Source organism: Pipistrellus kuhlii, unplaced genomic scaffold (assembly GCF_014108245.1).
Source record: "Pipistrellus kuhlii isolate mPipKuh1 unplaced genomic scaffold, mPipKuh1.p scaffold_m20_p_87, whole genome shotgun sequence".
Lineage (NCBI taxonomy): Eukaryota > Metazoa > Chordata > Mammalia > Chiroptera > Vespertilionidae > Pipistrellus > Pipistrellus kuhlii.
The window spans coordinates 748,967-774,888 of NW_023425592.1; the positions used below are offsets into that span (position 1 = coordinate 748,967).

At 60.8% G+C, this 25,922-nt stretch overlaps 2 protein-coding genes across 4 annotated transcripts; one reads left to right on the top strand and one right to left on the bottom strand.

The window, feature by feature from the left end:
• Nucleotides 1-1,945: 1,945 nt before the first annotated feature.
• LKAAEAR1 (LKAAEAR motif containing 1) lies at nt 1,946-2,799 on the bottom strand. Its single transcript, XM_036425888.2, has 3 exons — nt 2,398-2,799; nt 2,127-2,249; nt 1,946-2,050 (listed from the first exon to the last, which is right to left on the bottom strand). Exons 1-3 carry the CDS (start codon nt 2,797-2,799, stop codon nt 1,991-1,993), a joined length of 585 nt encoding a protein of 194 aa, XP_036281781.1. The 3' UTR covers nt 1,946-1,990.
• Nucleotides 2,800-5,896: 3,097 nt separating this feature from the next.
• Nucleotides 5,897-18,861, top strand: OPRL1 (opioid related nociceptin receptor 1). Of its 3 annotated transcripts, XM_036425857.2 has the most exons (4): nt 5,898-6,236; nt 6,831-7,086; nt 16,993-17,348; nt 17,421-18,861. In XM_036425857.2, the coding sequence occupies exons 2-4, from the start codon at nt 6,863-6,865 to the stop codon at nt 17,942-17,944; spliced, it is 1,104 nt and encodes a 367-aa protein (XP_036281750.1). In that variant the 5' UTR covers nt 5,898-6,236; nt 6,831-6,862; the 3' UTR covers nt 17,945-18,861. The 3 variants fall into 3 exon arrangements, with proteins under 3 accessions (XP_036281751.1, XP_036281750.1, XP_036281752.1); XM_036425858.2 differs by lacking the exon at nt 6,831-7,086 and having other exon boundaries at nt 5,897-6,236; XM_036425859.2 differs by lacking the exon at nt 5,898-6,236 and having other exon boundaries at nt 6,969-7,117.
• The last annotated feature ends 7,061 nt before the right edge of the window (nt 18,862-25,922 follow it).

Genomic DNA, 25,922 nt, shown 5'->3' on the forward strand with positions numbered 1-25,922 from the left:
CCTCTCCCCGTGTTCCCTGGCCACTTGGGCCTGCTTTCCACCCACTTCTCTCGGCCTTTCTGGGTGTCCTGTACTTCCTCTAGGGAGTCTGTGTCTGTAGAGGGTCCCCACATTCCACGGAGGAGCCCAGGCAGGCTGGGCAGAAACTCAAGAAAACGGTGGAGCAGATGCCCTTGCTGGTTTGGCACAGTGGATAGAGTGTCTGCCAGCGGGTTCATTTCTGGTCAAGGGCACATGCACGGGTTGTGGCTCGATCCCCAGCGTGGGCATGCAGGAGGCAGCCCATCAATGATTCTCTCTCATCATTGATGTTTCCTATCTTGTTCTCCCTCTCCCTTCCTCACTGAAATCAGTGAAAATATATATAATGGTGGAGGTGGAATTCAAACTCAGGACCCTCTTTCCAGAGCATACGTTGCTGCCCTGGGAACCACCCGACCCCTCCCAGCCCCACACACTGAGTCTTAGTCCACGGGCTGCTCACAGCAGCCGCCGCCTCCAGGCCCAGCCACCTCCTGTGCACTTCCCTCGGCCTCCTCTGAGACCTAGGTCCCGCCTTGGCATGTGCCAGCTGGACCCGCGGTGCACGGCGTCTGTGAGCTGCTCTGCTGCCGGCCTCCTAGGGCTTGGCATGTCTGTGTTGTCCTGCCCTTGGTGCCCGCCTAAGGCAGTGCCCTCCCTGGTGGAGTGGTGCTGTGTGGACGGCATGGCACCCAGCGGAGCTCCTGAGGTCTCGGTTGTAGAGATGAAGAAATGAAGGCCCAGAGAAGCGATGGAATGAAATGTGCTTTTACTAACACGTGGACTCATCCTAGGCCCTCAGCACATTCTCAGGAGACAGAACGCTGGCGTCCCCATTGCAGGGAGCTGGGCCAGCGGAGCCAGGGCTGCTGCCGTCCAGGGCATGTCAGGATGTGAGCGGCCATCACTCCCGGATAGAATGCCTCCCTGTCCGTCTCTCCTTCCTCCTTGCCTCTTCCTTCCTGAACACCTCCCTCCCACAGCACTGACTCCCCACCCCCCGGAGTTTCCAGACTCCAGTTCCACACACAGTCCTGGGTGTGATCCAGGCCAAAGGCAGCAAGAGCCCAGAGAGGGCGAAGGGTCACTCCGGGGCGGGGCTTGCTGCGGGTGCAGAGGGCCCAGGCCACCTGCAGTGGCCCCCCTTGAGCTGGGCTAGAGAGGGGTAGTGACCACTGAGCAAGCTTCCTTGCCAGACCCCAGCTCTGACCCAGGGAGTAAAGAATGCACCCCTCCAGGGTCTTTGCACTGCAGCCTATTGGGGGTGGGGAGGGCTCCTGGGGGTGGAGCTTGTGGAGTCCCTGAAGCCCCCACAGCAGTCTGGGGGTGGTGAGGGGTGAAGGGGGTGGAAGGGGGCTGAGGGAAGTCCTGGGCTCTGCAAACAGCAGGAGTATTCTCCAAGGTCTGTCCAGAAACTTGGAGGCTCTTCAGAATCTAGAAGATTTGCAGGACATGGGTTCATCCAAATGGGACAGGGCAGTGTCCTTCCGTGTGTGCGCATGTGTGTGTGTGTGTGTGCGCACGCGCTGGTCAGGGAGATGGACAGGGCAGAGGCGGCCATTCAGATGGAAAGGAAAGCCAGAGGTGCAGGGCCGGCCCCCCCCTCCCCACCTCTGGTTCTCCCCAGGACGGCCAGCCACTGCGCCCAAGGGCAGCCTGGCATGTGCAGTCACTTGCTCTCTGAACCCGTGGGGGACCTGCAGCCGGGGGTGCTGGGGCTGCCCTCTCCCCCTGTAGCGGTGCTTGTTGTGAGCCAGGCTCTCTCCCCTCTGCTGCCGGGGGACAGCCTGGGTCTGTCAGGTTAGGGAGTCCCCGTCCCTGTCTACCTGACACCACTCCCTTGCACCTTCCCGCTTTGTGGGAGATGCCGGCTCTGGGCCCCTGCCCCGGGCTGCAGGGAGCAGAGAGACAGGCGTTGGAGAAGAGGACTTTATGCGGGAGGTGGGGGTGCGGCCCCTGCGCCAGGCCGTCAGTGCAGGAAGTTCCTGCTGTCCACCTTCTCCTCCAGGATGGTCTCCACGCGCCTCCGCTGCGGGAGAGGGGCTGGGGCCAGGTGTGCTGGGCGCGGGCGGCCCCCCTCCGCCCCTCCCCGGGCCGGCGGGCACCTCTTGGCGGTCCAGAGGGTCCGGGATGCGCGTGGGCTTCAGCTGCGGTGGCAGGAACAGCTCCAGCCGGATGGCGGCGCTCGCCGACTTCTGTCGCTGGATGAGCAGCGTGATCTCCTCCGCCTGCGGGGAGGCCGTGCGGGGCTCCTGAGCCCGAGCGGCTGCCCGCCGCACCCTCCGCTCCCGCAGGGAACAAGCCCCCCCACCCACCCCCGCTTTGGGCCGTCCCCACCCCTTTCCTCCGTGCCCGCCCCCGTGGCCGTGCCCTGACCCGCATGAAGGTGTAGCGCAACCGCAAGGCGCGCACCCGGCCGCGGGCCTCGGCCGCCTTGAGGACGCCGAGCAGCCGGTCCTGGCGCGCTGCCGCCGACTCCAGCGACTGCGTCCACGCCCGCGGGTCGGGCATCCCGTACCCCAGCTCCGCGGACTCGCGCGGGAAGATGGAGGCGGCCGCACCCACGTCGTCAAGCAGGTCCCCGAAGAGCAGGTGGCGGTGGCGCTGCTGGGGGCTCATGGCCTCCAGCCCCTTCAGGGACAGAGCCCAGCCGGGCGCGGGGGGCTCCCTGGCCCGTGCCCCCTGGGCGCGCTTCTCCCGGGGCGGGGCGCCCGGCGCGCCCCTCCCCGCTCTCCCCCGCGGCTCCCTGCTCGCCGCCTCCGGTGCGGCCGCCGGCATCCCGGGCCCTGGCATCCCGGCCGCTGAGGGAGGAGGACGCCGTCACCGGCCCGCACGCCGTCCGAGGGCAATGCCGCCCCCTCTAGGCCCCGAAGCCGCCCTAAGCCCGCGCCTCCAGCCTCAGCCCGGGCCAAACCTAGCAGCACCCTTCAGCCTGTCAGGCCTGCTAGAACTTTCTGTTCTTCTGGGAGTTGCAGGAAATTCCACTCCTGCCCGCGGGCTGTTTCTCTGTCCCCCGAGAAAATGCTGTGACCCTTGAATTGCCCTCAGGCCCCACCCATGGCGCAACCAGTGTGACCCTCTCAGAGGCCTAGAGACCGTCCCTGCCAGACCGTCCCTGCCAGACCGTCCCTGCCAGACCCTCGCTGGCAGACCGTCCCAGGCAGATCGTCCCAGGCAGACTGTCCCAGGCAGACCCTCGCTGGCAGACCCTGGCTGGCAGACCGTCCCAGGCTGACTGTCCCAGGCAGACCGTCCCAGGCTGACCGTCCCAGGCACACCGTCCCAGGCATACGCTCCCAGGCAGACCCTCGCTGGCAGACCGTCCCAGGCACACCGTCCCAGGCAGACGCTCCCAGGCAGACCCTCGCTGGCAGACCCTCTGGGCTCCAGGCCTCCAGTGCTGAAGCCCCAGGGGAGGCTCAGAGCCCAATGGACACGGGCTTGCTTCCGGGGAGACCCATCTTCCTGGTCTGCCCCCCGTTGGTCTAGGGAGGAGGGGATAGAGGGGGAGGGCTCACCAGGGTCCATAGGTCTCCCCTCTAGGACTCCTCCCTTCCCGGGGTCCAGCCCATAGCGCCCCAGGCCCCAGACCCCGGGCCAGGTCCTGCCCCCCTTCCCTTTCCGACACCCCGTACATTTTGGCTTCGGGAGTCTGAGCCTCCAACGAAGCCTGAACTCACGCGGGCCTGTGACGCGCGGTTGCCCGGCAACGGGGAGCCCCGCCCCTCCCCAAGCCCGGCCTCAGTGAGTGGCCCCTAGCCTGGGGGCGTGGGCAGAACCGCGGTCCGGGTGAGCGGACCCATCGCCACCTGCTACGGCAGCGCCCCAGCCTTTTTGTCCCGTGAGCTCTTTCCTGGGGCACCAGGGGCGCTGTGCGGGCGCTCCGCCTCCTGCCGGCGCTCTCTGAGGCTAGTTTTGAGGGCAAGTTGAGGACCTTGGCGCTGAGCCCTTTCCCTCTATACTCTTCTATAACCAGTTCACATCTCATTTGATTCTGTAATTTGTTCATGCACTCATCAGTTTGTTCTGGAATTCATTAATTCATATGCTCATCCTACAGTTTATGTTGGGCCCAAATTAGTGCTTTAAGTCATAATTTGTTCAAGTATCGGTGGCTGCCACAGTGCCTATGCCACTCTCGCCCTCACTCACGGATGTGTCCTGAGGACCGTTGGCGCTGGGAGTGCAGGACCTGAGCCGCCAGCGGGTAGCAGCCAGCTGTGGAGGAGTCTCAGCGGAAGGCGGGGCCTCTCTGCAGGAGGCTGCTCATTGTCCCCCATTGCTGCAAGCTTGCTCTGGCCTCCTGGGGCCAGGGAACAAGACCCGCCCCGCCCTCCTCCCCCCGGGAGTCTCTGCCCCTACATTCCAAGCTATGGACCCCACCCCCAGGCTCCACAAAGGACTGTCCATCCCTGCCCCCGTCTTTCCATAGAGGTTCCCTGGATGCAGGAGGGACGAGGGTTGGCTGCTGAGACCGTGGGGAGCCTAGCTGGGGCAGCTGTAGGAGGTGAGCCTCTTGGGTTCTGAAGTCAGCAGGACCAAGCTTCCCCTGGAGAGATGGTGCCCATGTGTGTACCCGGGTGTCTGAGGTCCTTACCTTCTGCCTGCCTGTTCCCTCATGTCTAACCTTGTGCCGTATGGGTTTGCATGTGTGAGGCTCAGGTGTTTGTGCATCCCTGTGAGTGTCTGTGCCCATGTCTGTGTGTTTCCCATGTGCCTGTTTGCAGACATGTGAGCCTGTATGTTGTGCCCAAGTCCTCACGTGTCCCTGAGTCAGCTGCTGCAAAGATACAGAGACAGGTCCTAAGGGACAGCTTGGGATGCTGAGTCCTGAGGCATCTGCTCACACTGCCCTCTTCTGATTCCCCAGATATCCTAGCGACGCTGCACCAGTCACCTAGCAACCACATCCCCAACTTGGAGACGGAGGCTCAGACAGGGTCTGGGATGTGTGGGCAGAGCCTGTGCAGGAAGGCTGACCCCATGACTGGTGGGGCTGACAACTCAGTTGAGGGGTTCCTGACATGGCATGTGAGTCTGGTGTTAGGATGGAGCGTCCCAGTGGGGGCTGGCAGCTGTGTGCTGGCTGAGGCCAGGCCATGAGAGAATGATACTCAGATGTTACTCTGGGGCCCAACTGTGGCGCAGACCTCCTTAGTGTGCCTCAAAGTGACAGAACAATCTGGGTTCAAACCCTGTCTCTGCCACTTTGATAGGTGGCTTCACACCTCTGAGTCCTGATGCTCTCGCTGCACAAAGGTGATGCTGATAGCGATGCTGGTGTGATGCGGGTGGATGTGTTCATGTGTGTACTGGCTTGGAGCCTGGAGGCATGTGGGGCATACAGCAGGTACACACAGTAGAGTCCAGGTATCCTGCTTGTTGACAAGACTGATCCACCCGAGGCTGGCCAAGAAGGGCACCCTGCCACCTGCTGGCCCGCTGTAGCTCAGCTCCCTTGGGAGCCTCAAACAGGCACTCTGAGCCCCTCCTAGGCGTCTCTGCATTTGAGACATGGCCCCATAGCTATGTCCTAGTTGTGTGTTTCATGTACACTTCCTGCTGTCTCTGTCCCATGCCGTGCGCTTCTTTGTGTCCTTGTGTGTGTGTGTGTGTATGTGTGTGTTCTTGTGTATGTGTCCTTGTGTGTGTGTGTCCTTGGGTGTGTGTGTCTGTGTCCTTGTGTGTGTGTTTCTCTCTGTGCCCTTGTGTGTGTGTGTCTCTGTCCTTATGTGTGTCTGTGTCCTTGTGTGTGTCTGTGTCCTTGTGTGTGTGTCTCTCTGTGTCCTTGTGTGTGTCTCTGTGTCCTTGTGTGTGTGTATGTGTGTGTGTGTGTCCATGTGCCTGTTCTGAGTCCCCATGTGTTCTTGTGTTTGTCCTTTTGTCTACCTTCCTGTCTGCATCTGTGTCCCTATGTCTGTGTCTGAGCTTGGCTGTCATTCATCTCTACATGTGTGCCCTGGTCCTTGTATCTGCCCCACCCAGTGAAGGGCTGGCGGCCCCCTTTCTGCAGCCTCGCCTCCAGCCCGCGCAGCCCCGCCCCCTCCGCGGCAGCCTCTCCCGCCTGCTCCTGCGGCTGAGGCTGCTCTGCGTCTGCTGAGGAGGAGCAGCTGCCTCTGCGGCAGCCCAGCCAGACCCGGCTGCTCGGGCAGGAGCCGCAGCTGCTCGTAGGTCAGGGCCAGGTCTTCACGGCCCCAGCTCCCCGGGGTGCCGAGGTAAGCCTGCGCCACTGGCTGTGGGTATGGGGTGACCGGCTGTACTCAGGGCGGGGCGGGCGGAAGCTGTGCTCATGCCCCCTGTGTCCTTGTCTCAGGTACTCCTGGGCATGTCTGCTCCCTTTTGTGCCTGTGTGCGCAGGAAGGCAGGCTTGGGTGTATGTGTGTGCCATGCCCATGTGTCCCTGTGCCTGTGAGCATACAGGGCAGCTGCATGCGCAGGAGTCCCTGCAGGGAATCATGTCCCCGTGTATACCTATACCCACACATCCCATGTGGGGGTCTGCAGATCAAATGAAACTGAGCATGTATGTGCACACATGTTCTCTGTGTGTCCCCGTCTGTGCCTCATGTCTGCATATGTGCCTGTGCCTCTGGGTATGCACATTTGTGTGCTGTGTGTCCCTGTATTGGCAGGCATGGATCTGTGCTTTGTGTGTCCCTGTGTGCGCACATTGTGGGCCTGTGTCCCTGTGGGCAGCGTGTCCCTCTGGGCCTGGGGGACTCACGTGCCTGCGGGCCACGCACATGGTGCCGGAGGCCTCAGCTGGGTGGGTGTCAGGCGCCGTGGTCACGTGTCCCTGTGCCTCCCAGGTTCCGAGCGGCTGCGCAGGCAGGGCAGCAGCATGGAGTGCCTGTTCCCCACCCCGCCTGGGGAGGCCTACAGCGGTGACCTGCAGGACGGCCTCCTGAGCCCCAACCACAGCCTGCTGCCCCCTGACCTGCTGCTCAATGTCAGCCATGCGGCCTTCCTGCCCCTCGGGCTCAAGGTCACCATCGTGGGTCTCTACTTGGCTGTGTGCGTCGGGGGGCTGCTGGGGAACTGCCTCGTCATGTATGTCATCCTCAGGTAAGCTGGGCCCTGCCGAAGCCCCCGCCTGGTGAGCCCCCGCAGCTGCCGGGGGGAGGGCTGTGCTGGCCGGCCTGGCTGGTGGCTGGCTGGCCTGGCGTGGAGTGCACAGCTCCTCGGGGGAGGGGCCCTGGGCTGGGGAGAGAGGGAGGCGAGGGACCAGCCTTGGTGTGCCCCAGACAGTTCCCTGACTCCTGACAGATGGTGCTCCCAGCCATGAGGGCTCGTGGGCCCGCAGTGACCCTGAGAGGAGTGCTCGCTAGTCCATCCCAGGCTCCTGTTCACGCCTGGCGCTGGGCGGCTCAGCATCGGTGTGCTCAGAATGAGAAAGCTTGTGGGGCCCAGTGGGGTGGCCAGGCTATGAGGCCCCTACACATCACAGGGACAGTGCCGGGGAGGGTATGGGGAGAGTGTGGGGACCGTGGAGGTACAGCATGGAGAGTATGAGGGGACATGTGGGGAGATAGCATGCAAAGACAGGATGGGCACCATATAGAGACAGCATGGGAGGGCAGATGTGCGTACACATATGTGAGCACACACACACACATGTGAGTGCGCATACACCAGAGGGTGCCATATAGTGTACATGTATGTGTGCACACACAACATGTTAACATGTACATGCATGCACAAATATGACTATATAAATGAATGCACCACGGTGTACATACATGCCCAATGGTGTAGGTGTACATGCGTGTGCACTTATATGTGCAAGCAGACACACACATGTGCTAATATATAGAAATGTGCACAAGTGCTCACATGTATGTCCAACTACGCGCACATGTACATGTAACTGAGTATGCAATGCACATGGTGTTATGTTGGTGTGTGTGGTGTGCAGGCTCAGACAAGGGAATGGGAGGAATAGCTGCCCCCTTCCCAGTACTGACCACTGTTCCAGGTCTGTCTCTTTAAAAGATGACTTTTTAAGAGCAGTTTTGGTTCACAGCAAAATCTAGAGGAAGGTACAGAGATTTCTTGCACACTCCCCACTCTACACATGCGCAGTCTTCTCCATGGCCAAAGTTCCCACCAGAATAGTACAGTTTCACAATTAATGAACACATTTTGACACATCATTACCCAGAGCCACGGTGTGCACTGCGGCTGCCCTCGGGGTTGCACGTTCTGTGGGGCTGGACAATGTGTAATGACATGTGCCCGCCATCTTAGTACCACACAGATTAGTTTCCCGGCCCTAAAACCCTCTGCCCCCTCCCGCCCTCCCCCAGCCCCTGGCCACCGTGGTCTTTTTTTTCTAATATATTTTTTATTACAGAGAGGAAGGGAGAGGGATAGAGAGCTAGAAACATCGATGAGAGAGAAACATCGACCAGCTGCCTCCTGCACACCCTCTACCAGGGATGTGCCCGCAACCAAGGTACATGCCCTCAACTGGAATCGAACCTGGAACCTTTTAGTCCACAGGCCGACGCTCTACCACTGAGCCAAACCGGTCTCGGCAGCCACCATGGTCTTTACTGTCTCCACAGCGCTGCCTTCTCCAGATGTCGCACAGCCTTTCAGATTGGCTTCTTCCACTCAATCATGCATTTCAGTTCCTCCCTGTCTCTTCATGGCCTGACAGCTCATTTGTTTATTTTTATATTTATTTTAAAAATATAAATTTTATTGATTTTTTTTTTACAGAAGGATAGAGAGTTAGAAACATTGATGAGAGAGAAACATCAATCAGCTGCCTCCTGCACACTCCCTATTAGAGATGTGCCAGCAACGAAGGTACATGCCCCTGACCGGATCAAACCTGGGACCCTTCAGTCCCCAGGCCGACTCTCTATCCACTGAGCCAAACCGGTTAGGGCTATTTTTTATTTATTAATGTGTGTGTGTGTGTGTGTGTGTGTGTGTGTGTGTGTGTGTGAGAGAGAGAGAGAGAGAGAGAGAGAGAGAGAGAGAGAGAGAGAGAGACAGAGACATGGACTTGTTGCTCCACCTATTGATACACTCATCGGTTGATTCCTGTATGTGCCCTGACTGGAGATCGAACCGGCAGCCTTGGCATATTGGGCTGATGCTCTAACCAGCTAAGCTACCTGGCCAGGAGCCCTTCCTTTTCAGTGCTGAATAACATTCCACTGTCTGATGAACCAGTTTATTTGTCCATCCTCTCACGAAAGTTCTTCTTCTCCTTCTTCTCCTTTTCCTCCTCCTTTTCCTCCTCTTCCTCCTCTTTCCTCCTTCTCCTCCTTCTCCTCCTTCTTCTTCTTAATTCAAGTTCTTTATTGTTTAAAGTATTAAATGTCTCCTTTTCCCCTCATTGACCTCTCCCCACTCACAGAAGTACTTCTTAGTTGTTTCCAAGTTTTGGCAATTCTGAATAAAACATCATAAACATTCATGCGCAGGCTTTGTGTGGACATCGGCTTTCAGCTCCTTTGGGCAAACACCAGGGAGCGTGACTGCTGGGTCCCACGAGGCTGTGCAGTGTGTGAGACACCGAGCTGCCTTCCAGAGCGGCCGCACCGGCTGCGTTCCCACCGGCAGTGAAGGGGTCCCCACCACTCCCGTCCTCGCCAGCACTCGGCGGTGTCAGTGCTCTGGGTTTGGCGCTCTGATGGGTGTGCAGTGGACTCTCCTCGTTTAACTTCCCTTCCCTGAGGGCTAGGATGCGGAGCATCCTGCCATTTGCTTTTTCACTGTGTTTGTCGTCTTTGGTGAGGTTCTAGCAAGGTGTCCGGCCCATTCCTTACTCAGTTGTCCGTATTCTTACGGTTGAGTATTGGTTCTCTGTGTTTGGATAACAGCCCTGAACCTCGTGTGTCTGACACATTTTCTCTCCTGTCCATGCTGCTCTTCTCAATCCCTTGGCCCTCTTTGCTGCTTACTGGCTCTGTGGTTTCAGACAGCCACTTCAATCCTGTGAGCCTGCGTGTCCTCCTGCAGAGAGGAGGCAACAAAAATAGCACTTTGGGAAACTTAAATATGATAAAATCAATGTGAAGAGCGTGGCACAGGACTTTGCCTTTATCATTGTTACGCTGTTGCTATTTGGTCATGAAGTCTTCAGTGCTTATTCTCAATCCCTCTTTATGAGACAAGAGTAAACCTCATATTCCCTTGTGGCAGTGGAATTGACATGGAATACTCTCACCTCTGCTGTTGGCACAACCAACACCATCACCGTCTCCACCTCAATCACCGCCTTCACCTCAATCACCGCCTCCATCTCCATCACCACCTCCACCTCCACCTTCACCTTCACCTCCATCACCACCTCCACCTCCACCTCCATCACCACCTCCACCTCCACCTCCACCTCCACCTCCACCTCCACCTCCGCCTCCATCACCACCTCCACCTCCACCTCCACCTCCACCTTCACCTCCATCACCACCTCCACCTCCACCTTCACCTTCACCTCCATCACCGCCTCCATCTCTATCACCACCTCCACCTTCACCGCCACCTCTGCCTCCGCCTTCACCGCCACCTCTGCCTCCGCCTCCACCTCCACCTCCACCTCCACCTCCACCTCCACCTCCACCTCCACCTCCGCCTCCATCACCACCTCCACCTCCACCTCTACCTTCATCACCGCCTCCACCTTCATCACCATCTTCATCTCTATCACCACCTCCACCTCCATCACCACCTCCACCTCCATCACTGCCTCTGCCTCCATCACCACCTCCATCACCGCCTCCGCCTCCATCACTGGCTCCACCTCCATCACCGCCTCCACCTCCATCACCGTCTCCGCCTCTGTCACTGCCTCCGCCTCCATCACCGCCTCCACCTCCACCTTCATCACCGCCTCCATCTTCATCACCATCTTCATCTCCATCACCATCTTCATCTGTATCACCACCTCCACCGCCATCACCGCCTCCACCTCCATCACTGCCACCACCTCCACCTCCATTACCACCTCCACCGCCATCACCGCCTCCACCTCCATCACTGCCTCCACCTCCACCTCCATTACCACCTCCACCTCCATCACCGCCTCCGCCTCCATCAACGCCTCTGCCTTCATCACCGCCTCCACCTCCATCACCACATCCACCTCCACCTCCATTACCACCTCCACCTCCATCACCGCCTCCACCTCCATCACCACCTCCGCCTCCATCACTGCCTCTGCCTCCATCACCACCTCCATCACCGCCTCCGCCTCCATCACCAGCTCCACTTCCATCACTGCCTCCACCTCCACCTCCGTTACCACCTCCACCTCCATCAACGCCTCCGCCTCCATCACCGCCTCCGCCTTCATCACCGCCTCCACCTCCATCACCACATCCACCTCCACCTCCATTACCACCTCCAACTCCATTACCGCCTCCACTTCCATCACCACCTCCACCTCCATCACCGCCTCCGCCTCCATCACCATCTTCATCTCCATCACCACCTACACCTCCATCACCATCTCTACCTCCATCACTGCCTCCATCTCTATCACCACCTCCACCTTCACCTCCACCTCTGCCTCCGCCTCCACCTCCACCTCCACCTCCACCTTCACCTCCACTTCGGCCTCAACCTTCATCACAACCTCCACCTTCACCTCCATCTCCGCCTCCATCACCACTTACACCTTCACCTCTACCTCCACCTCCACCTCCATCACCGCCTCCACCTCCATCACCACCTCCGCCTCCATCACCATCCCTCATCACCTCCATCCGCCCTCCATCCACCTCAGCTCCACTTCCACTTCACTGCCCCACCGCCACCTACGTGACCACCCCCACCGCCATCAACGCCTCCGCCCTACCTCCATCACCCCGCCTCCGCCGCCATCACCGCTCCACCTCCAGCACCACATCCACATCCACCTCCGTTACACCTCCACCTCCATCACCCCTCCACCTCCATCACCCACCTCCACCGTCTCACCCAACCCAACCGCCTCCAACCTCACCAACTACCACCTCCACCTCCATCACCACCTCCACCTCCACCTTCACCTCCACCTCCATTATCACCTCCACCTTCACCTCTGCCTCCACCTTCATCACCACCTCCATCTTCACCTCCACCTCCACCTCCATCACCACCTACACCTTCACCTCCACCTCCACCTCCACCTCCACCTCCACCACACCTCAACCCCCCCCTCATCACAACCTCCACCTTCACCTCCATCTCCGCCTCCATCACCACTTACACCTTCACCTCCACCTCCACCTCCACCTCCATCACCACCTCCACCTTCACCTCCACCTCCACCTCCACCTCCACCGCCACCACCCCACCACCCCGCCACCTCCACCTCCTACACACTTCCACTCCACCTCCCGCCATCCCCCCACCTCCACCTCCACCACCACCTCCACCTTCACCTCCACCTCCGCCTCCACCTCCACCTCCACCTCCACCTCCATCACCACCTCCACCTCCACCTCCACCTCCACCTCCATCACCACCTCCACCTTCACCTCTACCTCCACCTCCACCTCCATCACCACCTCCACCTTCACCTCCGCCTCCACCTCCATCACCACCTCCACCTTCACCTCCACCTCCGCCTCCATCACCACCTACACACTCACCTCTACCTCCACCTCCACCTCCATCACCACCTACACCTTCACCTTCACCTCTACCTGCACCTCCACCTCCATCACCACCTCCACCTCCACCTCCACCTCCACCTCCACCTCCATCACCACCTCCACCTCCACCTTCACCTCTACCTCCACCTCTACCTCCATCACCACCTCCACCTCCACCTCTGCCTCCACCTCCATCTCTGCCTCCACCTCCATCACCACCTCCACCTCCACCTCCATCACCACCTCCACCTCCATCACCACCTCCACCTTCACCTTCACCTCCACCTCGCTCTGCCACCCACCTCCTCCACCTCCACCTCCACCTCCATCACCACCTCCACCTCCACCTTCACCTCCACCTCCACCTCCACCTCCACCTCCACCTCCACCTCCACCTCCACCCCCACCTCCACCTCCACCTCCACCTCCACCTCCACCTCCACCTCCACCCCATCAACACCTCCACCTCATCCACCTCCACCCCCATCCACCTCCACCTCACCACCACCTCCACCTCACCCCTCACCCCACCTCCACCGCCTATCACCACCTCCACCTCAACCTTCACCTCCACCTCCACCTCTGCCTTCATCACCACCTCCATCACCGTCAACATCTACTAACCACAAACCCACCTCCACCTCCATCACCACCTACACCTTCACCTCTACCTCCACCTCCACCTCCATCACCACCTCCACCTCCACCTCCACCTCCACCTCCACCTCCGCCTCTGCCTCCACCTCCATCACCACCTCCACCTCCATCACCACCTCCACCTCCCACCTCCACCTCCGCCTCCGCTTCCATCACCACCTCCACCTCCATCACCACCTCCACCTCCACCTCCATCACCACCTCCACCTCCACCTCCACCTCCACCTCCACCTCCACCTCCACCTCCATCACCACCTCCACCTCCACCTTCACCTCTACCTCCACCTCCACCTCCATCACCACCTCCACCTCCACCTCCACCTCCGCCTCTATCACCACCTCCACCTCCACCTTCACCTCCACCTCCACCTCTGCCTTCATCACCACCTTCACCTTCACCTCTACTACCACCTCCACCTCCATCACCACCTACCCTTCACCTCTACCTCCACCTCCACCTCCATCACCACCTCCACCTCCACCTTCACCTCCACCTCCACCTCTGCCTTCATCACCACCTTCACCTTCACCTCTACTATCACCTCCACCTCCATCACCACCTACCCTTCACCTCTACCTCCACCTCCACCTCCATCACCACCTCCACCTCCACCTTCACCTCCACCTCCGCCTCTGCCTCCACCTCCATCACCACCTCCACCTCCACCTCCACCTCCACCTCCATTATCACCTCCGCCTTCACCTCCGCCTTGACCTCCACCTCCACCTCCATCACCACCTCCACCTCCGCCTCCATCACCACCTCCACCTTCACCTCTACCTCCACCTCCACCTCCATCACCACCTCCACCTCCACCTCCACCTCCGCCTCCACCTCCACCTCCGCCTCCACCTCCACCTCCGCCTCCACCTCCATTACCACCTCCACCTCCACCTAACCTCCACCTCCGCCTCCGCCTCCACCTTCATCTCCACCTCCACCTCCACTCCACCGCCACCGCCACCTCCACCGCTGCCCCAGCAACTCACCTCCACCGCCCTTACCTCCACGCCCCTCATCCACCTCCACCACCACCTCCACATCCACCTCCACTCCACCTCCATCACACTCACCTCACCTACACCGCACCTCCTCCTGCTCTCCACCTTCATCACCACCTCCACCTTCACCTCCACCTTGGCCTCCACCTCCATCACCACCTCCACCTTCACCTCCACCTCCACCTCCCCCTCCACCTCCACCTCCACCTCCACCTCCGCCTTCACCCACCTTCCTCCTCACCATCCACCTCCACCTTCCACCTGCACCTCACACCTCCACCTCACCACCCTCCACCTTCACCTCCACCTCACCTCACACCTCCACCTTCACCCACCTCCCCTCACCTCCACCCCCACCACCACCTCCACCTCCACCTCCATCACCACCTCCACCTTCACCTCCACCTCCACCTTCATCACCACCTTCACCTCCACCTCCACCTCTGCCTCCACCTCCATCTCTGCCTCCACCTCCATCACCACCTCCACCTCCACCTCCATCACCACAGCCAACTCCACTCCGCCCTTGCACCACCACCCTTGCACCCCCATCCACCCCGCCGCCACCTCCACCTCCATCACCACCTCCACCTTCACCTTCACCTCCACCTCCACCTCCATCACCACCTCCACCTCCACCTCCACCTCCACTTCCACTTCCACCTCCACCTCCATCACCACCTCCACCTCCACCTCCACCTCCACCTCCGCTTCAATCACCACCTCCACCGCCACCTCTACCTCCACCTCCATCACCACCTCCACCTCCACCACCACCTCCACCTTCCACCTCCACCTCCATCACCACCTCCACCTCCACCTCCACCTCCACCTCCACCTCCACCTCCATCACCACCTCCACCTTCACCTCCACCTCCACTTCCACCTCCACCTCCACCTCCATCACCACCTCCATCTCCACCTCCACCTCCACCTCCACCTCCACCTCCACCTCCACCTCCACCTCCGCCTTCATCCCCCACCTTCCTTCACTCACAACCTCCGCCTTCAGCACCACCGTCACCTCAACTCTCCACCTCCACCTTCACCTCCACCTCGGCCTCCACCTCCATCACCACCTCCACCTTCACCTCCACCTCCACCTCCACCTCCACCTCCACCTCCACCTCCACCTTCACCTCCATCTCCGCCTCCATCACCACTTCCACCTCCACCTCCACCTCTATCACCACCTCCACCTCCACCTCCACCTCCACCTCCACCTCCACCTCCATCACCACCTCCACCTCCACCTCCACCTCCACCTCCATCACCACCTCCGCCTTCACCTCCGCCTCCACCTTCATCACCACCTCCACCTTCACCTCCACCTCGGCCTCCATCTCCATCACCACCTCCACCTTCACCTCCACCTCCACCTCTATCACCACCTCCACCTCCACCTCCACCTCCACCTCCATCACCACCTCCACCTCCACCTCCACCTCCACCTCCACCTCCATCACCACCTCCACCTCCACCTCCGCCTCCATCACCACCTCCACTTCCACCTCCACCTCCATCTCCGCTTCTATCACCACCTCCACCGCCACCTCTACCTCCACCTCCATCACCACCTCCACCTCCACCTCCGCCTTCATCACCACCTTCACCTTCACCTCCACCTCCGCCTCCGCCTCTACCTCCATCACCACCTCCACCTCCGCCTCCACCTCCACCTCCACCTCCATCACCACCTGTTTCCACCACCACCTCCACCACCACCTTCACCTCCACCTCCGCCTCCACCTCCACCTCCTCCATCACCACCTCTGCCTCCACCACCACCTTCACCTTCACCTCCACCTCCATCAACACCTCCACCTCCATCACCACCTCCACCTCCACCTTCACCTCCACCTCCATTATCACCTCCGCCTTCACCTCCGCCTCCACCTCTACCTCCGCCTCCATCACCACCTCCGTTTCCGCCACCACCTCCACCTTCGCCTCCATCACCGCCTCCACCTCACCTCCACCTCCATCACCACCTCTGCCTCCTCCCTTCCCTACTTCTGCCTCCACCACCACCTCTTCCTTCATTACCACCTCCACCTCCATCTACATCAACATCTCCACCTCCATCACCACCTCCGCCTCCCCCCTCCACCACCTCTGCCTCACTGCCATTGCCGCCTCCATCTCCACTGCCACCTCCATCTCCCCCACTGCCTCCACTTCCATTGCTACGTCCATCACCATGACCTCCACCACCACTATCACAGATATTACTTCATTCAACAAACATTTCTGAAACGCCGTTTCCCCAGCCCGATTCCAGTAGCTTGGACACCATTAGACCTCATTAGCACCACTCCCATCATGGTTGCCATTTCCTGTCTTGATGGCTGGACAGCAATGTGGGCTGGGAGGCTGGAGAATTCTGGCAGCTGCAGGCACAGGATTTGATCCACAAAGGGTCTTGGGGAAACTCTGAAGGAGGAGCAGGCTCTTTTGCTCACAATCCTACCCCTTCACGCTGTGCAATGTCACGTGTGCTCTGCTGCCGCACACCCACTTTCCCCAGCAGACCTGTCCTAGGCCTGGAACCCTCTTGTGTGCCAGGAGGACTTGAAGCTTATTACACTGTTTGCCCCGGGCTCAGTGCCCAGGAGCCTGTGTTTAACAAGGGCCTCAGAGTGGGTGCCCTCCTGGTGGCTTTGCTCTCAGGTCTAGACAGTGGCCAAATGAAGCTGTCCTTTCCCCTCCCCTGCAGGCACACCAAGATGAAGACAGCTACCAACATTTACATCTTCAACCTGGCCCTGGCAGACACCTTGGTGTTGCTGACACTGCCCTTCCAGGGCACAGACGTGCTCCTGGGCTTCTGGCCATTCGGGAATGCCCTGTGCAAGATAGTCATTGCCATCGACTATTACAACATGTTCACCAGCACCTTCACGCTGACCGCCATGAGTGTGGATCGGTATGTAGCCATTTGCCATCCCATCCGTGCCCTCGATGTCCGGACGTCCAGCAAGGCCCAGGCTGTCAATGTGGCCATCTGGGCCCTGGCCTCTGTCGTCGGCATCCCGGTGGCCATCATGGGCTCGGCACAGGTCGAGGATGAAGGTCAGTCGGGTGGTCCCTCCTGCCCAGGGCCATGTTCCCTGGCTCCACCTGACCCTGCTTCTCTCCCTGCAGAGATCGAGTGTCTGGTGGAGATCCCCACCCCGCAGGACTACTGGGGCCCCCTGTTTGCTGTCTGCATCTTCCTCTTCTCCTTCATCATCCCCGTGCTCATCATCTCCATCTGCTACAGCCTCATGATCCGGCGGCTGCGGGGTGTCCGCCTGCTCTCCGGCTCCCGAGAGAAGGATCGGAACCTACGGCGCATCACGCGGCTGGTGCTGGTGGTGGTGGCGGTGTTCGTGGGCTGCTGGACGCCAGTCCAGGTCTTCGTCCTGGTCCAAGGCCTGGGAGTCCAGCCGGGCAGTGAGACGGCGGTGGCCATCCTACGTTTCTGCACAGCCCTCGGCTACGTCAACAGCTGCCTCAACCCCATCCTCTACGCTTTCCTAGACGAGAACTTCAAGGCCTGCTTCCGCAAGTTCTGCTGCACGTCTGCACTGCGCCGGGAGGGCCCGGGGTCTGAGCGTGTGCGCAGCACGACCAAGGATGTGGCCCTCGCCCACAAGACCTCAGAGACGGTGCCGAGGCCTGCATGACTAGGCGTGGACCTGCCCATGGTGCCCGTCAGCCCGCAGAGCCCGTCCACACCCAACACGGAGCTCACCCAGGTTACTGCTCTCTAGGCTGATGGCCACCTGACCCCCGGGCATCACCGGACTCTGGAGCTTCTCTGTGACCCCAAGGGCCTGGGGACACCGTGGGACCACTGCTTAGGGTTGCCCCGTGGCCCCAGGCACACTGACCCACTCCTCCGGGATGGGGTAAGGATGTGAAAGAACTCACCAGCGAGAGAGCCTGGCCAGAGCTCACGGACACCCACGATCCATGGGGCTCCCTGCCTCCCCTCTGCCGCAGCCGCAGGCCCTGGCGGGCACCCCTGGAGGCGGAACAGCAGTGTGTGCAGCCTGAGGGCCCTGTGCTGTGTGCGGTCTGCGTGAGGGCAGTGGGACTGGCCCACTGGGAGCTGCTGACGTGGACTTGCCCGAGAGTCACTGGTGCCGCCTCCGGTTCCCCACGTCCACGTCCCTCCAGCCCTCAAGGAGCCCTTTCCCCAGACGCTCCTCTCCGTGGGCTGATGCGCTGCAGCCGCGGGCCCACGTGTGCAGGCCGGCTTGGCCTGCGGGTGGGCGGGGCTATTGCAGGCTGCTCCGTCTGCCATTCGAAGCGGCCCTGTGTACCTGAGGGCCGCAGGATGCTGTGTCCTCCTGGGGCTCTTCCTCTCAGTCTCTCCTTTGCTTGAAATCAGAGGTCCCCAGCTGTGCTGCTGGGAGGACCCTGCACCCTCCGTGGGTCCGAGTGGCCTTGAAAGGGTGGCAGTGGGATGGGTTTTGCTCTGCACCTGCAGTGACTGACCCACTGCTTCATTTCCAAGCCTCCAGGTGTCTCTGGGGGACGCCCGAACTCCTGGTGCCAAACCAGAGGGTAGTTTCACCTTTGGAACTGGTGACGCCGGAGAACCCTCTGGGCTGTGGGCGCCGGTGGGGGTGGGGCCCTAGTGTGGTCACCGGAGCCCCAGCCTGCAGACGGAAGCTGGAGCTTGGTGACTTTGCAACTAGTTCTGCAACGTTGACAAGATGATTTGCCTCCGCCTGGGAGCTGAGTCGCAGCCCTGGGCCATGTGACTTAAGCACCTGGGGAGCAAGGACCTGCTGGCCGGCTGCGGCGCCCTGGCTCTTAGGGCTGAGCCTCCACAGGCACCTTCTTGCTGAGACAGACTCGTGAACGTGTGCCTGTGCCCCCTGTGCCCATGTGCTTATGCATGTGCCACGCACGCGAGCTCTGCCTGCGACCGCCTGAGCCTCCCGCCCCACCCCCAGGCGCACTCCTCCTGCAGAGTGGGCTGTGGGGTAGCTTCTCTGGGACTAGCATGTGTGGTCCTCCCACCCACGCCGAGCTCCTCCCGCCTCCCCGCGCCCCTCCCCCGCCTGCCCCCACATCGGGACGGGGTGCAACTAGTCCATGTGGTGGATTGTTGCCTTCTATTCAGCACAAATAGTTTCTCCATAAACAGCAGCCTGCATCTCTCCTGTGGATCCAGTGTGCGTGTGTGTGTGTGCGTGTGTGTGGGGGGTCCTCCCACATGGGTGTGGCTCTCAGCACCCAGCCCTGCTCTCCTTCCCAAAGCAGCTCTGAGGGATGTGAGGCGACCTAGAGCTGAATTGCTTGGTCAAGGCCACTGGGCCAAGGTGCGTTTTTTAAAAATTACTTTATTGAATAAGGTATTAAGGTGCGGTTTTATACAAGTTTCAATGACCGGCACTTTGCTGTTAAAACAAAAATTTAGCATCAAGGGGAAGTGAGGGAGGAACGGCGGCCAGGCAGAGGCCTGGGAGCGGTGCGTCGTCAGGCGCCTCCCCAGCACATCGCTGCGTGTCCAGGCGACTCCACAGAGACCGCGCCGACTGGCAGGAGCAGCGGGCCAGGCCAGGCGGGCGTGAGGGGTGGGCAGTGCCAGGGACCTCCAAAGTGGGCCATCTCCCCCAGCTCTCCAGGGCCCCACCTCCTCCTGGCCTCACCTCCATCCCTGATCCCCAGGCCCCACCCGCCCCACCCACCCCTACCTCCTCCCACATTCAACCCGACTGCTCCCGCACCTTCAGCCCTTGTCCCACCCCCTTCCCCATTATAGTTCTGATGTCCCCACATTCACCTCCATCTCAGGCTGCACCTCTTAGCCCCCCAACCCCCTGACCCAGGCTGCAGCCCAGCCCCTGGTCTGTTCTGGGCTCCTTGAAGCTCCCCTTCTCACCTGAGCCCAAAGGCTGACCCCCTTTGCGGCTTTGGGGGTGGCCCACTCTGCGAAGGTGCTACTGGGGTTGGACTCAGTTTGAGCGTTGCCCATCAGGGCTGCTGTGGCCCTGGGCCGCCTTGTCAGGGGAGCCGGGGGAGGTGGTGGGTCGGGGCAATGGCTGTGGGATTGGGGACCAGAGGGGAGGCCGGCTTCTCCCTGGGACCAGGAGCCCAGAGCACGCGGACCCTCCCTGTCCGTGTCTCCATGGAGGTGGGAGGCCGGCATTCTCCTCCCGGGCCGCTTGCCTGGGGTAGGGTCTGGAGGGGGTCTGCCTGCTCCTGCATCTTGGGGGCCCTGGATCCCAGGTCCTGAGGCCTCCCTGCTGAGGGGTGTGTGGTGGGCGGGGCTGTGTGCCCTCCTGGGGACTGCTCTCCTGTGAAGCCTCCGAGGGAGAGGTTGGGGGCCGCTCTGCCCGCTGTGGCTGGAGGGCAGCTGGACGGGAGGGCTCACCCCTGCTCTGCTGCCTTTGTCTATTCACTCCCCACCGGGGTCTCACACCGATTCTGTCCTTCACCGCACACCTGCTCTCGTGCGTCTTGGGGTCTCGTCCTGGGGTCTCAGGGCCTCCCCTCCAGGAACCGGGGGTGGGGGCACAGAATGTGCAAGTCACGCCGCTGCCTCAGGTGTGACTGTGACCCAAGAGGGAGAGGCAGTGGGTGGGTGCTGGCCTGCGACGGCCAGCTTTGGTGCTGCGCTTCGAGTGGAGAGAACGGGCCCCTCCCGGCCCCCGCGACAGCTGGCCCTGCGGATCCTCACCGTCGTGATGCCCACTCAGCCCTGGGAGGGCCTCTGCACTGAGCCTCTGGAAGCTGCTTCAGGTTCCGACCCAAAGCGCCGGGCAGGCCCCCGAGGCCCGCGAGGAGCCGGGCGGCAGCACAGTGTCTCAGCGGTGCCGTTTCCGTCTGAGAGAGGGCCACGCCAGCGAGCACTGCCCAGGCCCCGCCCAGCACCGCAGCATGCTCTCCAGAGGGAATCGCCCCGACCGACCGACCGACCGACCGACCGCGATGGAAACCAGCGCGCTGCTGGGAGGCTGCGCACAGCAGTGTGCCTGCCGCAGGAGGGAGGCCTTTCAGGCTGAGAGAGGGTGTGGGCCTGGGCTCTTGGCTCAGACACACCAGGACCATGTGACCAGGCGAGTACGAGTTGGGTGAGGAGTCAGTCCTGCCCCTGGGCCCCCTCAGAGGGTGGCAATAGTGGGTCCTGAGAAGCAGCGGACAGCCTGCCGGGAGCTGGTGCCATGGGGACGGAAGCGGCCTGGGCACCGGGCGGGGCTGGGCGGCCCGGAGCCCGGCTGCCCCAGCTTGGGCTTCGGGGACCGCCCCCTCCCACCGGGGGGACGACCGGAGCAGCCAGACGCTGTGTCCCCACCTGACCCAGCGCGCCAAGGCCCCGGGCCACGCCTGGGAGGAGAGGGCCTGTCTGAGTGGCCGATGCCCGCTCGGACTGAGGGACCCAAACGTCCTGGCCGGAGGGTCCGAAGTCCTGGAGCAGGACACGACGGGCCGCGGGCTGCTGCCGGGCGGCCCCGGGGATGTGGCCTGGCGGGAGGAGCCGGGCTGGCGCACAGTGGGAGCAGAGGGAGCGCGGGGCACGTGAGAGTGCGTTTGTGGCCTCAGGTTGGAGTGTGTGAAGGAGGGAGGCACCCTCAGCCTGGGGGCCTCACCCGGAGCCTGCTGCGCCCCGGCCTCCAGGGGAGCTGCCCAGGGTCCCGCCGGCCCTGTGCCTGCGGCCCCTCTGCTGGTGGGTAACGCAGCCTGTGGGTCCCACTGTGCGCCAGGCCTGGGCGGGGCTGGGCCGCACCTCTGTCCAGGGCTTGCGAGAGGCTGCTCTGCTCTCACCTGGCCGCTGTGGGAGAGGGGTGGGTGGCCTCCGCTCCGAGTCCTGCTGGTGGCTCTGTCTGAAGGACTGAGTGAGACGGAGAAGGGAGTGGTGCCGGGGCCCAGGAACCGCCTTATCCGGGCCCTTCACCTCGCGCCAGCCTCCCGGAGCCCTGGCTGGGTCTGGGACCCCCGTGGGCCACGCATGCTCAGTGGTGGGGTTTGGAAGGGAGGGGCTGGCACCCAGTGGAAGGAGCTTTCCGCAGGAGAGGAAGACCTGGCAGAAGCAGGTTTCGGTCTTGGGGTTGCCATAGCAACGCAGGCCTCCCACACAGATGTGGGCTTGGTGTCCTGCCTGGCGCTGAGTGTGGCAGCCACAGGGCCTCAGGGCTGTGCTGATGCAGGGAGGCGTGGCCTGTCAGAGCTCACTGCCTTGCCTGGGACCTCAGTCTCTGTCAAGGTACAAAATGCGGTCAGCACAGGGGTGGGAGGGCCTTGGTCTGGCTCCTGGTGGGTCCTGCAGCGTCTGTGGGGACAGTCCTGGGTCCTGGGGCCCATGGCCACCATTGCTTTTGGTGCCTGGGGAAGGACAGAGGTTTGAATCTAGACCGCCCCCCCCCTTCCCCCCAATTTTGGCTTCAGCGTGTCATCAAGCTGTGACATCAGCCGGGAGCAGAGAGGTGGGCCCGCAGTCGGCGCCGCCTGCATGCTGAGCTCCCCTGTGCGGATGCGGAGTCAGCAGTACTGGCACCGTGTGGGGGGCAGGCGCCAGAGGGGCTAGGCCGCCTTGGGAAGGGCCAACGCAGCCGGTCAGTCTGGGAGGCTCTGATGGGAGATCCTGGTCCGCAGGGGCTGTGGCACCAGGAGTGGCCAGTGGCTGGAGTGTGTGAGGCACAGGCAGCGCCTCAGGGCCCTCTTCCAGGAGGCCTGTGGGTCAGCTCTGCCAGCAGGAGCAGCCCTGCCCCAGGCGGAGAGACAGCAGGGTCTCCTCCCGCCTCCCGCCTCCTGCTTCCGCCTTACGGTTCTGCACAATACAGCCCAAGCCTGACCCCCAGTGGCCAGTTCTGAGCACTGCGGCCGAGGGCCCAGCCCAGGCCTATCGCCCTTCTTGAACACCAAAGGAGCTCTGGGTCTTGGTTTGTGGCCTCTGAGGGATCAGGGACGAGTGGGTCCCTGCGCCTAAGGCGGAGGGTTCTGGATTTGATGTTTGTAACTCTGGAGGCTTGTCTGTGACAGGCCCTCCCAATGGGAGTCAGGGCAAGGTGGCCTCTGAGCTGTGTCTCTGGGGTGAGTAGGGGGGCAGGGAGGTGAGGAACAGGGGAGAGGCGGGGAGAGAGGCTGCTGGGAGAACTGGAATTGAACCCAGGCTGACACTTTATCCGCTGAGCCAAACCGGCGAGGGCACCTGCCCACATCTGGAACTGGAGTGCTGCCATCCGGGTGTGAGAGGGAAGCTCAGGTTGTTTTGAAGCCACCAGGTCTCACGCAGTGCGTGGGAGGGGCAGGGAGGGCCTCCCAGGTGGCCTGGCTGGGGTGGGTCTTGGAGGGGAGTTTGGGCTTTTCTCTAAAGGTAGTGGAGGCTTTTGAACAGCCACCACCAGCTAAATAACTTCCTCAGAAAACGCCGAGACACATTTTTGAAGGTAACCAGGACCCTCATCTCAAAGGCTGTACGGGTCCCCCTGCAGGTCATGCAGAGGACTGCGCGGAGTGTTGAGGGCAGAGCATTCCCAGTGTTGAGGGCAGAGCATTCCCATCTAGCCCGCAGGCGGCAGGGGAGCGGTGTTCTGGGGGCCCTGGGTCCAGGCGTGTGCACTGTTTGTGGGCGGATCACAGGGTGGGTGTCCCAGGACAGATTCCCACAGATGCCCAGCGAGACGCAGAGCAGGAAGGACTCTCTGCGGGTGGACTCTGCGATGCAGGGGCAGGTCTCAGAGGGGCCAGCGGGGCTGTCTGGCTGAGCCTGGTCTCTGGGCAGGGCAGGAGGCAGGAGGAGGGCTGGGAGCCAGGAGGGGTGCATCCTTCTTCTCCCACAGCCTGTTCTGGCTCCACTCTCCTCCTGTGGGGACCCTCTGCTTGTCTCTGTCCTGGGGGCTGGCGGGTCTCGATCTTGGCCACACTGCCTCCTTCACCACCAGAGGGTGGCAGCATCTCCTCACATTTGCCTACTGGGACAGCTGCAGGGCTTCTTGCGGGCTAGCTGTGGGGTGCTGAGACTTCCTGGGGGCCAGTGACACCCCTGTGGGAAGGGCTGACACAGAAGGAAGAGGCAACCTGTTGCTCCCAGCTCCTGACCCCCAGCACTGAGAACCTCCTGGTGGGCCCCACCTCAGGCCCCATAGTCAGAACCTCTGGATTGGCAACTGAGGCAGGAATTCAAACATGATTATTTAAATATTTTAATATATTTTGTTTTTCCTTTTGGGGAAGGAGCAATAGGTCATACTTGCAGAGCAGAGTCAGACAGAAAAGCGAGGGACCTGTGAAAAGGAAATGTCGGTCCCTGTCGACCCCATCAGCCTCCGTCTGCCGAAGGGCCCTCTGGGCTGTGCGCATGCTGGCCTCTCTCCACAGAGCTCATACCCCTATCCGTGGACGGGGGGCTGTCTCCCACTTTTTTTGCGTAGATGACAGTAACAGTGATGTCCTTGAATGTGTGCACTTCCCAGTGGTGAGTGTACAGTGACTATGGCCTTGTGAGCTCACCCCATACTGGCCCAAGAAGTGGATGGAGTATTTTGTCCCCAACACCCTTTCAAGGTGTCTGTGTTGCAACATGTCTTTGCATCTTTGACAATAAGGGTTAAAAGAGAAACTCTGAGGAAACCAAGATAGTGGCATAGGTAAAAACACATAAACTTGCCAAGGCTGGTTTGGCTCAGTGGATAGAGTGTCAGCCTGCAGACTGAAGGGTCCCAGGTTCGATTCTGGTCAAGGGCATGTGCCTTGGTTGTGGGCACATCCCCAGTGGGGGGTGTGCAAGAGGCAGCTGATCGATGACTCTCTCTCATCGATGTTTCTGACTCTGTATCCATCTCCCTTCCTCTCTGTAAAAAATCAATAAAATATATTAAAACAAACAAACAAACAAACAAACAAAAAACAAAAACAAAAACAAAAGAACTCCTGAACTTGCTGCCTCACACAACCACTTCAAAACTACAATTAAAAGACAAGACAGGTATCATCCAGAACCACAGGAAGGCTGGCTGAGTGGAAATTCTATAACTAGTAGGAAAGAGAAAAGCACACTGAGACGTGGAGGAGGAACGGAGGTGCAGAAGTGCAGTGGTATGGAGGCACGTGCGTGGAAAGGGCTGGCAACTGAGTACGCTGTTGTCTTTTTCAATCAGGAGGGAGACACTAACTCCCGACTGCTCTGAATTACAGTTCTGGGTGGAACTCTGGAAATCCAGACTCATACGGGGAGAAACTGGACTGTCTGGTATCAGGTGGAACTTGAGGGCAGCTTTCTCTCAGAGGTGCTCGCAGTGATTAGTGTTCCTGCATGGTGCTGTGGAGCACAGAGACACGGGACTTCTTCCAGGCAGGGTCAGCCGTTGCTGTTTGCTCCACCCAGGTGATTACCTGAGACCCCACCCCACTTAATTTGTGTGCAGAGGCTTTTGCATATGAATGGCCTGGCCATTTGCAATCTGAAATCTAACGTACTACAGCTGGGTTAAAGAGCCCAGTGCTTTCAAAAGAAGACCCAAGGCTGGACAGCAGCTTGCATTGCTTCACAGTTGGGCCTCATCTAGGCACCTCCAAACCCCAAACAAAGAGAAGGAATCTGCAGATTTCTCTACATATATCACCTGGTGGGTGGCCTCTCTCCTTGGAGAGTCAAGAGCCAATGTGCCAAGTGGTCAGAGAGAGACCATCCAGACTACAACTTTTCAG

What these genes read in the sequence shown, in the direction of transcription:
- OPRL1 (XM_036425857.2), top strand. Translation starts at nt 6,863, where the DNA reads ATGGAGTGCCTGTTCCCCACCCCGCCTGGGGAGGCCTACAGCGGTGAC. An exon ending in GTCATGTATGTCATCCTCAG is followed by an intron (nt 7,087 to 16,992) that starts GTAAGCTGGGCC and finishes CCTCCCCTGCAG; the next exon opens with GCACACCAAGATGAAGACAG. An exon ending in GGCACAGGTCGAGGATGAAG is followed by an intron (nt 17,349 to 17,420) that starts GTCAGTCGGGTG and finishes CTCTCCCTGCAG; the next exon opens with AGATCGAGTGTCTGGTGGAG.
- LKAAEAR1 (XM_036425888.2), bottom strand. Translation starts at nt 2,799, where the DNA reads ATGCCGGCGGCCGCACCGGAGGCGGCGAGCAGGGAGCCGCGGGGGAGA. An exon ending in TGCGCTACACCTTCATGCGG is followed by an intron (nt 2,250 to 2,397) that starts GTCAGGGCACGG and finishes GCCTCCCCGCAG; the next exon opens with GCGGAGGAGATCACGCTGCT. An exon ending in ACCCTCTGGACCGCCAAGAG is followed by an intron (nt 2,051 to 2,126) that starts GTGCCCGCCGGC and finishes CCTCTCCCGCAG; the next exon opens with CGGAGGCGCGTGGAGACCAT.